The following is a 16,032-nucleotide window of genomic DNA, read 5'->3' as shown; positions in this document are numbered from 1 at the left end:
TCAGAATTCAGATTCAGATATATGTACATTTTGGTCCTGTCCATACTAGTGCAGGACAGCCCAGAGTATCGTTGCCCCAACCCACCTCCATTGCAAAGACCATATGTTCCAGTATCAAATGGCTCAGCAGCATGTATATATGATCAGCCATTTGGCATTGGAACATAGGTGCCCAGTTATGTGATCAAGGCTGGGTGCCTTATTCTGACTTCAGAGCTAAGTGCATCCGTCGACACTTTGAATCACTTGGCTCTGAAGTCAGAATGAGGCACCCAGCCTTGATCACATAACTGGGCACCTCATTCTGACCTCACAGTGAACAACTGGCAGCAGCAATGGACATGCCAAGCAGCAGAGAAAGACACATTTCAACAGCTACCTGCCATCAGAATGGAGACTTCCAGAGCTTCCAGGAAGATCTGGAGAAAAGGATGATGTACTTAGATCCAGGTTAAGAGTGCTATATCCTGGTTCTGGTGCTGTCATCTGGTCTGTTTGCATCAGGACAGGGGTTTGGGCTGTGCATTGCCTCATCTCCCCACAAAGAGGACGGAGGGGTGCTTTATTTGGCCTGTGCAGACAGGATCGTAGAACGGTCCATTTAAACAGGTTGGGTGCTTGGACATTTATAAGTTGACACATTTTAAAGAGATTTCAAAGTGGGAACCTACCCAGTGTTGTAATTTAATCAACACATCCTGAGATCATGGATTGAAATATCTTAGCTCAGTCAGACCTTTTAAATTAAATAATTTTGGTAGGTTAGGTACAAGTGGAAGGAGAGAAAGAGAGACAGGCACAGCGCCACTATGCCTAGCCCCCGAAGTAGCTGAAAGGCCCTCCCTCCATCTCCCTCCAGTCTATCTGCCTTGGTCCAGGCCTCAGAGGGAGAGGAGAACTGCTGGACCTGATCCCCTTCCCCACCACCATTCCCTTTCCTTTTGTGTCATGTCTTTTTAGATTGTAAGCCTGAGGGCAGGGAACTGTCTAATTAAAAATAATAATTGTAAGCTTCTCTGATAGCCTTTAGGGCTGAAGGGTAGGGTATAAAAATTCTTGGCTGCTACTGCCCTGGCCCTGGAGGGAGAGAAGAACACTCCAGTATCTGCTAGGCTTGATCCCCTTCCCCACTGCCACTCCCTTCTTTTGTGTCATGTCTTTTTAGATTGTAAACCTGAGGGCAGGGAACTGTCAAATTAACAATCTGAAAACCACTCTGAGAGCCTTTGTGGCTGAAGAGCAGGGTATAAATACTCTAAATAAATAAATAAAATAAAGTGGAGGAAGGAAAGGGGAAGATTAGCTGTGATTTAGTTCTCCTTGACAGAAACTGTAAAGTTACTTTTAAGATTAATGTATACAAATGACAAGGAGAAACCATCTAGAAGTAAGCAGTGATAAGATAATAATCTACATCCATTAACTGCTCAGTTATTGCTGTCTTCAATTTGTTTTTATATTCATCTTTCTTAACAGCAACTTTTAAGCTTTGTTTTGTGATCCTCTGAGATCATCATCTGATGTAATGATTTTGTCATCGTCGTCATCATCATCATCATCATCATCCTTTCTTCTTTTCTACAGTTCTGCTGTGACCAAACAAGGAATCAATATCTGAAGCCAGTTTTTTAAGAAGTGTCAGTCATGTTTCAGGAATGTCCTAGCAGTTTGTCAAGCCTACAACCTCTGGCATTTTATTTAATATGAACCAGACAGAATGTGTTTTCTCTTACTTTTGCTTTAGAATTTTTCGAACAAATACTTTTGCATATATGGATCAAGACAAGGTTTTAGAATTCATTTCTTAAATTCTGAGTACCCAACTCCCAAATAAGTGTATGTGGTAAAGCAACAATTATTATAGCATTGTGGCCTGCTTACCTCTACTGAGGGCAGCACAGCAGAGGAAGCAGGGGAATATGCCAAGGAGTAATCCAGAGTCCAGTCCAGTCCAAGGGTCACACAATACCAGTCACTCAGTCACAGCAAAGGGCAGAGGCAAGAGCATAGTCACAAGGCAAATCCAGAGGTTACATAATTTGTATCCAAGAGCAAGGAATACAGGAACAACAAACCGGCAAGACTGGTCGTTGGCTACCAAAAACCTCTGCAGCTAGAAGTCTTTTCAGAGGCCTCTGCTTCTCTCAGCTGAAACCTATTAGCTCTCCTCTTAGCTTCTAGCCTGGAAGACATCCTTACAGACTCCCTGATCTGCCTTCTATCCACAAGCCATAGCACCTGCAGCCTAGAGTCCATAGAGTTTGTTTCTCTCTTTGCAGCTTCTTGAGCCTGCTCTGGGACTGCTGATCCAGGCAGCCCAAGATGCCTCTGTCTCAGCCTCCTCCATTTCTTCAGAGTCTAAGTCCTTTGACTGTGCCTCTAAGTCAGGCCCAAGGCAGTCCATGACACATTGGTTATTGCTGTTGTTACAGTTGTTATTGATTACAAGAATACTTTATTGTGAACTGCCATCAAGTCAACTTCAACTTATGGTGACCCCATGAATGAGAGACCCCCAAGTCACCGTGTCAACAACAGCCCCGTTCAACTCTTACAGAGTCATGGCCGTGGCTTCCTTGGTTGAGCTTATCCAGTTAGAACATATTCTTCCTCTTTTCCTACTATGTTTTACCTTACCAAGTATTATTGTCTTATCTAGTGAGTCAAGAGCCAGTGTAATGTAGTGGTTTGAGATTAAATTAGAGGTTAGTGCTCTAACCATGGTTATTGCAAAGTGTCCAGGTATTGCCATTAACATACATAGCAATCATTCCATGCCCTCCAAAATTGATTCCTGGTTCTGATTACTGGTATTTCAGAGGAGTTAAGTGGCTTTTCAGTTAGTGTTTCAGCAAATCTACTTTACTGAAAGCTGCCAGGTTAGCGGTTAGATTTTTTGAGATCACCCCTCCAAAATGGTGGTGTGGGGTAAGGGGGCTTTAGAGGGGCAGGAGTGTATTGTTGTTGTGTGCCTTAGAGTTGTATGAGGTTTTCTTGGCAAGAGTTGTTCAGAGGAGATTTGCCATTGCCTTCCTCTGAGGCTGAGAGCAAGTGACTTGCCCAAGATCATCCAGCAGGTTTCATGGCAGAATTGGGAATTGAACCCAGAGTCATAATCCAAAACTCAAACAACTACACCACACTGGCTCTCTGCAGAAGTCTGGGGTGGGGGAGATACAAAAGACAATGGGTCCACATGTGGCTCACGGATTACACTTACCCCACCCTCATCCTTTAACAATACTAATGTTTTATTCTGCCATTGCCAGGAGCCCTGTTACAATGGGTTTCACTTTGTATGGCCTATGTGTTCGAAGTAGCCAGGAGAGCAGCACAGAATCAAAGGCTTTTTGCTAATCAATATATACTACTGTGAGACTGTTTTCCCTCTTTGGTCTTCTTTAAGATCACAGCATCTATAAATAAGTTGATCTGTTTAACTAAAAAATAGAAGACCACATTGTCATCAGTGACAGTGGGTGTCTACTGTTTTTCTTGCATCTCATTTTTGTTCCCATTACATAGGAGCTCTCTTCAAACATCAGCTGCACAAAGAACCAACATGAAGATCAGGGAAGCTTGACACTGTGCCTCCAAGCGTCCACACATCGATTTCATATATATGTATGCACATAACACTATCTCAGAGGTGGACAGTTTCCAAGGAATAGGGTCCACATGACCCCGCAGGATTTCAGAGGATGAGACCCCCTTCTAAGCTCCTGATGCTTCCACATCTCACAACCCTTTGTCTTATAATGGCTACCTATACCCTTTGCATGGCATGACTGGCCATTTTGCTCACCTGACCTCTTTAAGGCCCATGTAATCACTACGTATTTTGAAAACTTTCTCTCAGTCCCACCACCATTGCAGGCACATTTGGTGAGGACTTCAGAGAGAGTCTTCTTGGTGGCTGCTCCTAGGTTGTGGAACTCCCTTCTTCAGGAAGTGTGACTGGCCCCATTCCTACTGTCATTCCATCGACAGGCAAAGAACTTTTTCATTTAGGAAAGATTTTGCTTTTTCACTTATTGCAGCACACAGAGCTTTTAATGGAGTGTGGTGTGCCTGTATCTAAATGTGTTTTTAAACTGTTTTAAATTTGTGCGTATTTTAAAAGAATTGTTGTTAAATGTTGTTTTATGTTTTAGCTGCACTTTATTTTAACTTGCTGTAACCTGCCTTGAATCTTTTACTGTGGGCAAGGTGGGTTATAAATTATAATAATAATATAATAATTGTTTTATTTATATACCACTATTCCAAAGATCATTGTGGTGAACAGCAAGTAAGCTAATTAGCAAGTAAGCTAATTTGCCCCCAACAGTCTGGGTACTCATTTCTGCGACCTCAGAAGGATGCAAGCCTGAGTCGAGCTTGGGCCCTTTTGCTGGTCTTGAACTCGCAACCTTGTGGTTTTGAGTGAATGGCTGCAGTACAGGCATTTAACCACTGCGCCACCAGGGCTCTTCTAAATTGGATGGATGGATGGATGGATGGATGGATGGATGGATGGATGGATGGATATTCCTTGCTCATCCCTGTTCCATGTACAGTGGGCCCTTGGTATCCACTGAGGTTTGGTTCCAGGATCCCCAGTGGATACCAAAATCCGTGGATTCTCAAGTTCCATTTTATACAATGATACAGTAAAATGGTACCTCTTATATAAAATGGCATAATCCAGGATTGCTTCTTGGGATTTATATATTTTGGGGAATATTTTCAAGTCATGGATGCTTGAATCTGTGGATAAAAAAAATCCAAGGATACAGACGGCCAACTGTATGCCATAGATCAGTCGGGAAGCAGGATCATTTTATCACCTCTGTATTGAGCCCACTGGCATTTTTTGAATCCTTCCTGCAAGTATTTCCATGCACAGTGGTGTCTGGTTTACTTGATTTCCTTTTCTCTTCAGATCTTTTAGCAATAGCACGTACATTTCTATACCGCTTATCAGTGCACTTAAGCAGGGACGTAGCCAGGATTTTAGGAAGGGGGGGTCCAAACTAAGTGCCACCCTTATAATGGGGCTTGGGCGCAGCGGCGCAGCAGCACGCACCATTCATTTTTCTAATGGAAGGGGGAGGTCCGGACTCCAAGAACCCTCCTCTTGGCTACGTCCCTGACTTAAGCATTCCCAAAGCAGTTTACAATGTGTAAGCTAATTGCCCCAAACAAGCTGAGTACTCATACACACTCTATCTCTTCTTTGTCTTGTAGATAACTGGCTCTTCCTTGTCTTTTTGATATCTGGCTACGAATGAGGACCCCTTACTTGCTATTGATCCTTTCAGTTAAGGGTGGTGTAGAAATGTTGAAAATAAAAATAATATCTATTTCAATATAAAGTCAAAAGGCAGTTTTACTTTAGCAGAAAGCAGTTCTACCTGTGCAAAGCAACACTCGGTTCCTTCTAGTTATCATAACTTCCTGCAACAAGTGCATAACAGTATAGTAAGGCATTGTGTCCCAACACAGAGAACTTAACAAATATTCTGCATCTCTCAAAGAATGTGATTTAGATAGTTAACATGCACTTTTGAAGCATTGCTATCTCCAAATTATGCAGTATTCCCCCCCCCCCCTTTCCAGGAGCTTTCCATATCACTGACATTTTTGTACCAGCATTGTGCTGACCTTTTCTTTTGTTATATCAGTTTCTGTATCATTGCTGCATTTTCTTATAGCACCTGGAATAGGAAGCTATGAAACATTTTCAGTATGAGTCACAGATCTAAATCAGATTTTCCCCAGTAGGTTTTTCTTTCTATTTCTTATTGCTGCTTCTATAAAGCTGCTTAGTCCCTTTTGCTAGATTTCTTTGCAACTGCTTTTGATTGCTATTGTTCTTGTTTTTGCTGTTACACAATGTACGTGGCATTAAATGGTGATCTTCTGCCTCTCCTGGCAGAAAAACAGACAAAAGAGGGCCACAAAATGAATGTTAAGTACAGCTGCCCATATGGAACCTTCATTTCAGTTACGTTATACTGACCGCCAGATTGATGAGGTGATAAGAAGAGTGCCATGCTGGCACTCAGATGATCTCTGGGTTCCAGTCTCCACTGTGCCATGCAGCTCAGTGAATAACCTTTGGGCATTTCTCTCTCTGAGTCTACCTTAACCTTCCTCAAAGGGTTGTTCTTAGGATAAAATGGGAGGGAGGAAGAGAAGAACTATGAACGCCATGTTGAGCTCATTGGAGGAAGAGGAAGATACATGTGTCACAGCATTGCATAGTGGTTTGAGTGTTGGACTACAGATCTGGAGACCAGGGTTCAGTTCCCAGGTCAGTTATGGAAACTCACTGGGTGACCTCAAACAACTCATATGCTCTCAGTCTCAGCAGAAGGCAATGCCAAACCTCAGCTGAACAAATCTTGCCAAGAAAACCTCATGATAGGTTCACCTTAGGATTGCCATAAGTTGGAAATGACTTGAAGGCACACAACACACACACAGTGTGAGTACTAAATAACACACAGTGCCATCCTAAGCACATCTGATCCAGTTTTGGCAGCTAAGCAATGTCAGAACTAGTCAGTATTTGAACAGGATATCCAGATAGGGAACAATAAAGAATCTGGACTGAAACATGGAGAGCCACAGTCATCCAGACACTACTGGACTGGAGAGAATAATAGTCTGATTCAGTATAGGGTAGCTTGCTATGTTCCTGAACAAACAGTATATAAATATTTAGTGTATTTCAAGTTCACATACACAGCAGTTTTTAACAACATCCTTTTGAGATAGGTGATCAAATCTGACCTTTAAGATTGGCCGATAAAAGACTTCTTAAGAACCTAGTGACACTGGTGAGATTTGGGCTGGGAGCGTTTTCACTCACACTGTCAGGATCAGTAACAGCTCTCTCCAGTTGACTCCTACCTACCTGTTGGCCTAACTGTTGCCTGTTTACAACCACCACACCTACCATTGCTTCCTCTGTGAAGCAAGCAAGAGGGGTTAAGAAGTGCTTGTCTAAAGGTAGGAGTGGCTCATCTTGCTCCGATACTTAGCTAAGCTGCTGTTAGTTTGCACACTGTGAGAAATGGAACTCTGTGCTATTTAGAAAACTTTTGAACCTTTAGTCTATCTGTTCTAGTATTATCAACACTGACTGGCACTGACATTTCAAGACTTAGCTTAGAGTTCCTACCACCATCCCTAGATGCCAAGGGTTGACCCTAGGACCTTCTGTGTGCAAGCCATGTGCTCTTTTATGGAACTAGAAAATCCCAGATTAAAGTCATGTATTGTGCAGTGCTTTTATGTCATACAGAACAGCATCCTCACTTTGCTGAAGCACCCAAGCTCAGTGGCACAGGAGGAATGGGAGAATGGTCTAGGAAGCCTGCAGACCTATGCCATGCCTAGGGTCAACAAACTCAAAAGATGCCTTCTGTCTTGGAAAGATTTATAAATCCATGTGCATGAATACATTTCACTAGAGAATTCTGGCACTTATCTGGAGCTTTGCAAGACTGAGAGTGTGTGTGTGTGTGTAAGGCTCAGTAGGCTTTGTTTTTAATACTCCCGGAAGAAGATCTGGAAATGTTTGCTTTCCCTTGGTACATATTACTATTTGTATTTCCAGTTCTGGATTTTTTACCTTCACTTCCATGTCAACAAAGTATTACTGCTAGAAATCTGTGTTGAAGTGCTCTCTCACTTTTGCACTTAGCAAATTTTGGGGAAAGGGTGGTGGGAGGAAGATGGAAAGAACCTCATGAAGTGTAAATGTTGCAACCCAGTTTTAGCGACTAAGCTATGTATCTTTGTAGTGCGTTGGAAATCTGCCAGTGTTAAATAGAATCCAGTTGGTGTGGACTAAAGGGTTCCTGGCAGCAAATCAATATGGCAAATCTTGCAGAATAACGTCTTTTCTGATTAACAACAACTGAAATCTGCTCTCTGGCTGTTGCAAATGGGGATGGGGTGAAGAAGGGAGATGTATCTCTTTTAAAAATGAAAGCATAGGGAGTCTTCCAGGGTTACACCATGGAATGCACTGTGACAACATTCCTAGTGCTTTTCAGTCAGTTATATCCTGGGCATGCTGATGTGAAATCTAGGAAATAAGATGGTCCTGATCATGGAGTTAGTTGGTCATCAAAACACCTAGTAAAATCAATAGGTGTTTCCTGCCTGTTGCCAACATACGAGCAACAGAGGAAGAGGATAGGCTGTGTGGTGATGGAAGCAATTATGCTTATTCTTGGGTCTACAAACACTGCAGAAAAATGCAGGCTTGTTAAATACAAACACACTCATACACACACTTAGAAATCTAACCCTGGCGAATTGAAAACAAGATTTATTTATGTATTTATTTATTTTGCATTGGCTCCAACATAAATAATTAACTTTTCTGAAAATGAAAACACACATTTCAGCTGATACAATGACTGGCACATGCATGCACCTAGCCATGTAGATTCTACATGTGGTGGAACCCTAACCTTGTGTATACTCTCACCAGAGCTTGAGAATATTGTTTTTGGACTTCAACTCCTAGAATTCCCCAACCATCATGGTCACTGGCTGGGAGACTGTGGAATTTGTAGGTCAAAAAGTCACTTCCAAGCACTGTCTGTAACCATATGTACAACAGAATGCATCCTTAACAGCTATGCATATAAATCCCTGAGTTGATACACTCACTCTATGAAAACTCTTCATCACCCTATCATAGCCAGCTGATCAAGAGTACATCCTGTCAACTATTGGATGTAAGAGCACAACCTAATGTATTTTCAGCTATTGATTCATGACCAATTTGTGACCACATTCTACCAATTCCTAGCTTTATCCCTCGTGATGCATTGTATGCCAGGAACATTCTGAATACCAAAGATCTCTGCAAAATAGTCCTGAGAAACTAATCGAAAATATCTCATTATCTTTATTATCGCCACAATCGCAACAACTAATCTTTTTAGTGGGGAGTTTATATTCCCAATTGTCTTAACTACTAGATGCAGCTTCATAGAGCTGTTGGTTACTGAAGAGTCTGATTTCGCCAGGTTATATATGTTAAAGGTGCAACAACATTTAGCACTGAAGAATCAAGAATGCTTCGTGGGACCTAGTAATAAAGTTAAATAGTTTGAGTGACCCAAAGTGTCCTCCTTCCTTGCCTACCTATCCTGACCACTTTGTGATGTAAAGTAATACTCGTCAGGGTGTTTTTCCATCTCTTCCCATCAGGCTGTTCACAGCAGTTCCTTAGAATGAAACTAGATTGAATTAGCACCCTGAGTAACTATCCTATCTTAGAATGGAGTTCCTGTAATATGGCCTTTAGTTTGTTGTCTTTACACCTTAATCAGGTTCTCTTACTGGTGCATGCAATCTCTTTCAATATACAGCTTTCCTGGAAAGACTACTAATGCAGGCCTGCAGCTGAGTTTTTTCTCCTACCAGTTCGAAAGCATACAAATGCCAGTAAATAAATAGGTGCCACTCTGGTGGGAAGGCAACCAGCATTCTGTGCAATCATGCCAGCCACAAGATCACAGAGTAGTCTCTGACAATGCTGGCTCTTTGGCTTAGTAACGGAGATGAGCACCACTCTTTATGGTCGGACACGACTTGACAACCTTGTCAACGGGGAATACCTTGACCTTTTTAAGGGAGGAGGAGGAGGGAGAGTCTAAAGGCTGGATTGTATACTCAAGGGAACAATAGACAGTTGATTCACAATGTCCAAATACAGTAGGGATGATTTTCTCTCTGCTTTCCCCTAGCCACAGGTTTGAGATTTCCAAAAGAAATGCTATGTATAGCAAATGCTACAGAGTACTAACTTCTATTATGATGCCAATTAAAACAGTGCCTTTGATATTTCAGGAAAAGGAAAGAGATTGAAGCAAGCCAAGGAAGAAGCTACAGCTGAGATAGACCACTACAGGCTCCAGAGGGAAAAGGATTTCAGACAGAAGCAGTCCAATGTAAGTAAAAATAGTGCAGGGAATTTCTTTCCCAACCTGGCATCTTCTAACTGTTTGGGTCATGTTTGTTGGGAGCAATGGGATTTGTTTCAGTGTTTTGGGGGGGATAGCATGTTTGAGTAGGCTGGGATAAACTGAGGCCTGGCTCACATACTTATTTCGGTGAGGGTTGTTCATTTGTGGTGTGTGAATAAATGCAATGTGTATGAAACATGCATATAAGATAACACAGCCCAGTGGCCGAGTCCATAGCTCTGTGCACCTAGGCCCAGTTCCTTCGATCTTTTCCTCTCAAAGGGCAAACTCTAAGGAGATTATCACAACAATTCGGTTGAAGGATAGACATGGGATTTAAAAGACAAAGAAAGATTTTATCACACAGCCCATAGCCAGCAGTATGCAACCCACATGCAACCCATGCTTCTCTGGGCTTCTCACACAGTTTTTCAAACATGGGAAGCCCAGCAAAGTGTGGGTTACATACTGCCCAGCTATGGGGCAATGCAATAAAATCTGTCTTTGACTTTTAAATCTCACATCTATCCCATGGGAAAATTGGCTGTGAGATAACCTCCTAAGACGTGCAGCCAATTGTTCTGTCCAGACAGGAAGACTACACCCACCACCCACCATGTAAGTCATGCCTCTTGAATGTTCTATGTGTGGACCTTTGCACTTGCAGGTTTAATTTATGTGGCCTAAACGTCACAGCACACATCTGGCAGCGAGGTAACTTATTTCAGTAGGAATTGCAACCAAAAGCACAAAACATTTTGTTGCATTTTCAAGCAATCATGGTTTGTCTTTTATACAAATATGAAGAAACTAACTGCAGTGCCCATTCTGGACTGGGCTACAGTTCACTGACAGTAAGAAAAAATATGGCTACACTGAAAGAGAAGAGGGAGGACTGGGGAGCAGAAAAATGGGCAACAGATTCATACATAAAGTGTTAACTATGGTTTAGTGTTATGTGAAAAGGAGAACAGTATTTACACATAATAACAGAATCAGTGGTGAATTGCTGAGAATGAAAATCAATTCTAAATTTATTTTTAATTCTTGGCAGCCATATCTGGATCCTGAAAAAGTATCTATAAAAAAAGCAAACAACCAAAGAATAGTATAAAACTAATCAAGAGAAACACTGCATACATACTCAGCAGCACTCGACTGTTCTTCTCCAGTGGTCTGTTTAGATTCATGTAGAATTTAGTTCTGAAAGGAAAGAAAGCAGGATCCTGAACAAAAGGAGTCAAAGCTTTGGAATGAATGCATCTTGTTATAATATTATCTGACTAAAATGTTCAGCTCATGTAGAAATTAAGATTTATTCAAATAGTAAAGCTAAGTTGTCAACACCATAATCTGGCAACAACTGAGTCAGTTTGAATCAAATAATCAAGAAACCCCATCCTTATCTTGCTACTCAGTCAAATTAGTATTTAGCATATGATGCTGCTTGATAATACAGTGATGTTATAAACACTACTAGCACCTCACAAAAATCATCATGGCACAGTAGATATGCCAGCTCAGTAGAGTGGATTCTCACCATTATCCCATGAGCTATCACCAGCATGATATGTGTCATTTATTTTATTAATAGCCTACCTATCCTTGGGTACAAGTCATGAGGGCACGTGATGGATCTTAGGCCTTCTCCCATCAAGACACTGACCAAGGCCACATCTGTTTAGCTACAGCAAAATTGTTGTATTATGTGCCTTCAGTACTTTCCCTGGTCCTAGAGATGTGGGACAAGCTCACTTTTGCCAAGACTCTTGAGATAAGTTCGTATTACATGCCAAGATGGCTTACCACCAGTTCTTCAGCGTGCACAGGACTTTTTACCTTTAGCACAAAAGTGAGACACGAAGTAGGGTGGGACAACTGCAGTGATGTTTGCATTTTGCAAAAATAAAATAAATAAATAAAAATCAGCACAAAATAGATCATATTCCCCTTTCTGAAACTAAACACGAAAACGCACAGCAAGCAAAAAGAGTACATGTTGATCGAGCCTGACTTTTCTCAGGCAAGCACCTGTTACAGATGCACAAGTTCTGTCTGACAGTGACCGCCATATAAAAAGCCATGGCAAAAAGTTTGTTTGCTTACTTGTTTGCTTATTGCATTGTCACATTTTCTGATCAAAGATGAACCAAGTCAGGACGTGTACCTCTACCTGACCCAGTGCTGGAGATTAACAGAACTTTAGCACAGAGGCAGAGTCTCCCGGATGTGAGCTTCAAACAAATTATTTGATATCTCTGATTCATTTCAGAGATTTCAAAGAAGTGTGAGCGATTTATTCTTCCACTTCTCCAGGCTTTGAAGACTGATCTAAAAGAGAGGAAATGTCTGTCTGTGGGGTGTGCGCCATCACACACCAGATTGCACAGCTCCCTAAATCAGATGAGACAATGAAGCATAGAGAGGGTATGTACAAGCAGAAAAGCTATGGCCATGATCCTTCATCAGACATCTAGCCACAATGTCATGACTATGTGCCATCTCCTGATCTGACCCCAAAAATCCACGCAGCTATACTGCAAGACAAACTTCTGCGGTGCTGGGGAGTGAGCCTGACAAGTCCATTCCCCTCCCACCAGTAAGTGAGTGTGACGAGCAGAAGCAGATAGTCACAACTCCTTGTGGGTAATAAAGGGCTGGATGCCTCATCCTTCAGCACCCCACTTGCTAGCACTGCAAAATTCCATCCCTTAGTATAGCTAAGTGGATTTTAAAGTGGGTTAGGGGGACATTTCTGATCTTGGTTAGGTGGGCGGGGGGGCGGTGTTGCCTTGGTCCATAAAAATACCCTTTCCTTAACCAGGATCCCAGTCCGGAAAACAGATCACATCGAATGTATTTACCTGTCCCTGAAGACCAGAGACAGTCTAGGGATTCTGTTGGTCTACCGGCCACCCCATGCACTAACAGATTCCCTGACCGAGCTGACACAGCTGTCTCGGAACTGGTGTTGGAGTCCCCTAGGCTTCTTGTCCTGGGGGACCTCAACATCCCTTTCGAGGCCAGTGACATTCCAACAGGTGCGGCTCGGGAGTTCATGACTACCATGACAGCCATGGGCCTGTCTCAATTAGTCTCAGGGCCAACTCATTGTGCTGGTAATACTCTTGATGTGATCTTCAGTACGGACATGGAGGCTCCGTGGGTAGAGATTTCTAATGTCTCTCCCTTGTCATGGACGGATCATTTCCTGGTTGAGGCTAGAATCAAGGCTCCTACCATTAACCTTCCCGGGGGTGGCGGACCTATTAGGATGGTCCACCCTCGAAGGCTGATGGAACCCATAAGGTTCCAAGAAGCCCTAGAGGGGTATACGACTGGCTCTGACGGCGATTCTGTTGATGGCCTAACTGACATCTGGGATACTAATCTCTCCAGGGCTATACACAGTATCGCTCCCAAGCGTCCTTTCCGGCCTGCTTCCAATAAACAACCCTGGTATACGGAAGATCTCAGGGTAAGGAAGCGGGTCGCGCAACGACTAGAGCAAAAATGGCAAAGACATCAGCGCTTGTCTGACAGGACACTCCTTCGCTCTCATTTGAGAGCTTGTGGAGTGGCAATACGTGCAGCAAAGAATTCTTTCTATGCTGCACGTATTGCGTCCGCAGAGTCGCGTCCGGCAGAGCTGTTCAGGGTTGTGAGGGAGCTAACTCGACTCCCTCCCACCCTGAGCCCTATTTTGGAGCCATCTAAAGCCTGCTGCGATGTTTTTAACAACTTCTTTGCGGATAAAATCTCTCGGGTAAGGGCTGATCTCGACGCCAGTCTTTGTGCAGATCCTACAGGAGAGGTGTCCGAAGCGTCCGTGGTCCCTGTTATACTGGATCACTTTGAGTTTGTTAGTACCGATGAAGTGGACAAGATCCTCCGAAGTGTTAGGAGGACGACTTGCTCTCTTGATCCCTGTCCCTCATGGTTGACAGCCCAGGGGGGAGATGTGGTGCGACTAATGTTACATCACATAATCAATACATCTCTAAGTGAAGGTCAGTTTCCATCTAAATTAAAATTAGCAGTTGTTAAACCCCTGCTAAAGAAGCCCTCCTTAGACCCCCTGCTTCACAACAATTATAGACCCATCTCGCTGCTACCTTTCTTGGGGAAGGTGATCGAGAGAGCAGTCACCTTCCAGCTTCAGTCGATCTTGGACGACACTGATTTTCTGGACCCATTTCAAACCGGCTTCTGGCCGGGCTATGGAGTTGAGACTGCCATGGTCGCCTTAGTTGATGATCTCTGTCTAGGCATGGACAGGGGGAGCGTGTCCCTGTTGGTGCTCTTGGACATCTCAGCGGCCTTCAATACCATCGACCATGGTATCCTTCTGGGATGCCTGAGGGAGTTGGGAATTGGGGGCACTGCTTTGCAGTGGTTCCGTTCCTACCTCTCGGGCAGGTCCCAGATGGTGGAGCTGGGGGACTGTCGCTCCGATAGGAGGGCCCTGACATCTGGTGTCCCTCAGGGAGCGATTTTGTCCCCTATGCTATTTAACATTTACATGAAGCCGCTGGGAGAGATCATCCGGAGACATGGGGCGTGGTGTTATCAGTACGCTGATGATACCCAGATAATTTTCTCTATGTCTCCGACTGATGCAGTAACTAAGGATGGCATCTCTCCTCTAGATGCCTGCTTGGCGTCGGTAATGGGCTGGATGAGGGAGAACAAACTCAGCGTGAATCCAGGGAAAACGGAAGTACTGGTGATAGGTTCCCCAGTTTCTGGTGGCGAGATCTGTCACCCGGTCCTGAACGGGGTCACGCTCCCCCTGAAGGACTCGGTGCGCAGCTTGGGAGTGCTCCTTGATTCATCGCTCCAGCTGACTTCTCAGGTGGATGTGACGGTCAGGAGTGCCTGTTATCAGCTTCGGCTGATACGCCAGCTGCATCCCTACCTGGACCGAAAGGACCTAGAATCTGTTGTACATGCTTTGGTAACCTCTCGATTGGATTTCTGCAACGCGCTCTACATGGGGCAACCCTTGTACCAAACCCGGAAGCTGCAACTGGTACAGAATATGGCTGCTAGATTGGTCGCTGGTATTTCCAGGTCGGACCAGATAACACCTATTTTAAAAGACCTTCACTGGCTGCCTATTCGCTTCCGAGCTCAATACAAGGTGTTGGTTTTGACCTATAAAGCCCTAAATGGCTTGGGCCCAGGGTACTTGGAGGACCGCCTCTCCCCATATAATCCGCCTCGCACTCTCAGAACTTCTGGGACTAAATTGTTGGAGGTCCTTAGGTCCAACCTTACACGGATCTCACAGAGGGCTTTTACTATTGCTGCCCCTTTCCTTTGGAATAAGCTCCCTGCAGAGATTCGTTCCGCCGCCTCATTAGCTGTTTTTAAAAAACAGTTGAAAACATATCTATTTCGGCTGGCCTTCCCACCTTAATTTGTTTATTTATTTTTCCTGCCCCCTTTTTTCCCTACTGACCCTGGATTGATGTAACTTTTTTCATTTTTCTTCTGCCCCTGACATGTGTATTTTCCTATTTTATTGTTTTCCTGTTCCTGTTTTTGTAGTAATGTTTTTAACTATTACACTGTATTTTAACTTTGTATTGAAATGTTTTTATAAATTTTGTAAGCCACCCTGATCATATCCTTGGAAGGGCGGGGTAGAAATAAAATTTATTCTTATTCTTATTATTATTATTATTATTGGTAATGGTGCCACTTTTATAAATGTGAAGACCAAACAGTTATGAAGTTGTAAGCCTAACTTATAACATAGTGACGGCCTAACAGGATGCCAGCTATGTCTTTCCCCTTTTCTTTTCTTTTCTTTTTTTCTACATAGCCGATGACCAAGCTGGCTGGGAGTTTTTGTTCAAGTGAATCACTTTCTGAAATACTAGACATGTAACTTGCATCTCTCTAGGAGAGACTGGGATGCTATGACATATACAACTAGCGATTCCATCTACATAAAAGTTGGCAAACAGTGGCTAAATACATATTTCTTCAGTGTTGGACTTGTTATTAATATGCAGCACTATCAAAACCCTGACTTCTGGGTATC

General features: G+C 43.2%; 1 protein-coding gene across 1 annotated transcript in view; it reads left to right on the top strand.

Annotated features, from left to right (window-relative positions):
* Positions 1 to 16,032, top strand: part of LOC149316908 (V-type proton ATPase subunit G 3-like) — a 30,673-nt gene that overhangs the window by 12,380 nt on the left and 2,261 nt on the right. The window contains exon 2 of the mRNA XM_089518777.1: positions 9,865 to 9,965. Coding sequence (XP_089374903.1) covers positions 9,865 to 9,965 — 101 coding nt within the window. The remainder of the gene's footprint in view (positions 1 to 9,864; positions 9,966 to 16,032) is intronic.

This window comes from Sceloporus occidentalis, unplaced genomic scaffold (assembly GCF_023333645.1).
Source record: "Sceloporus occidentalis isolate IW3139 unplaced genomic scaffold, rSceOcc1.0.p SCAF_3, whole genome shotgun sequence".
Classification (NCBI taxonomy): domain Eukaryota; kingdom Metazoa; phylum Chordata; class Lepidosauria; order Squamata; family Phrynosomatidae; genus Sceloporus; species Sceloporus occidentalis.
Note: the sequence above shows the minus strand (reverse complement) of the source record. Positions and strands in the feature narration are given on the sequence as shown.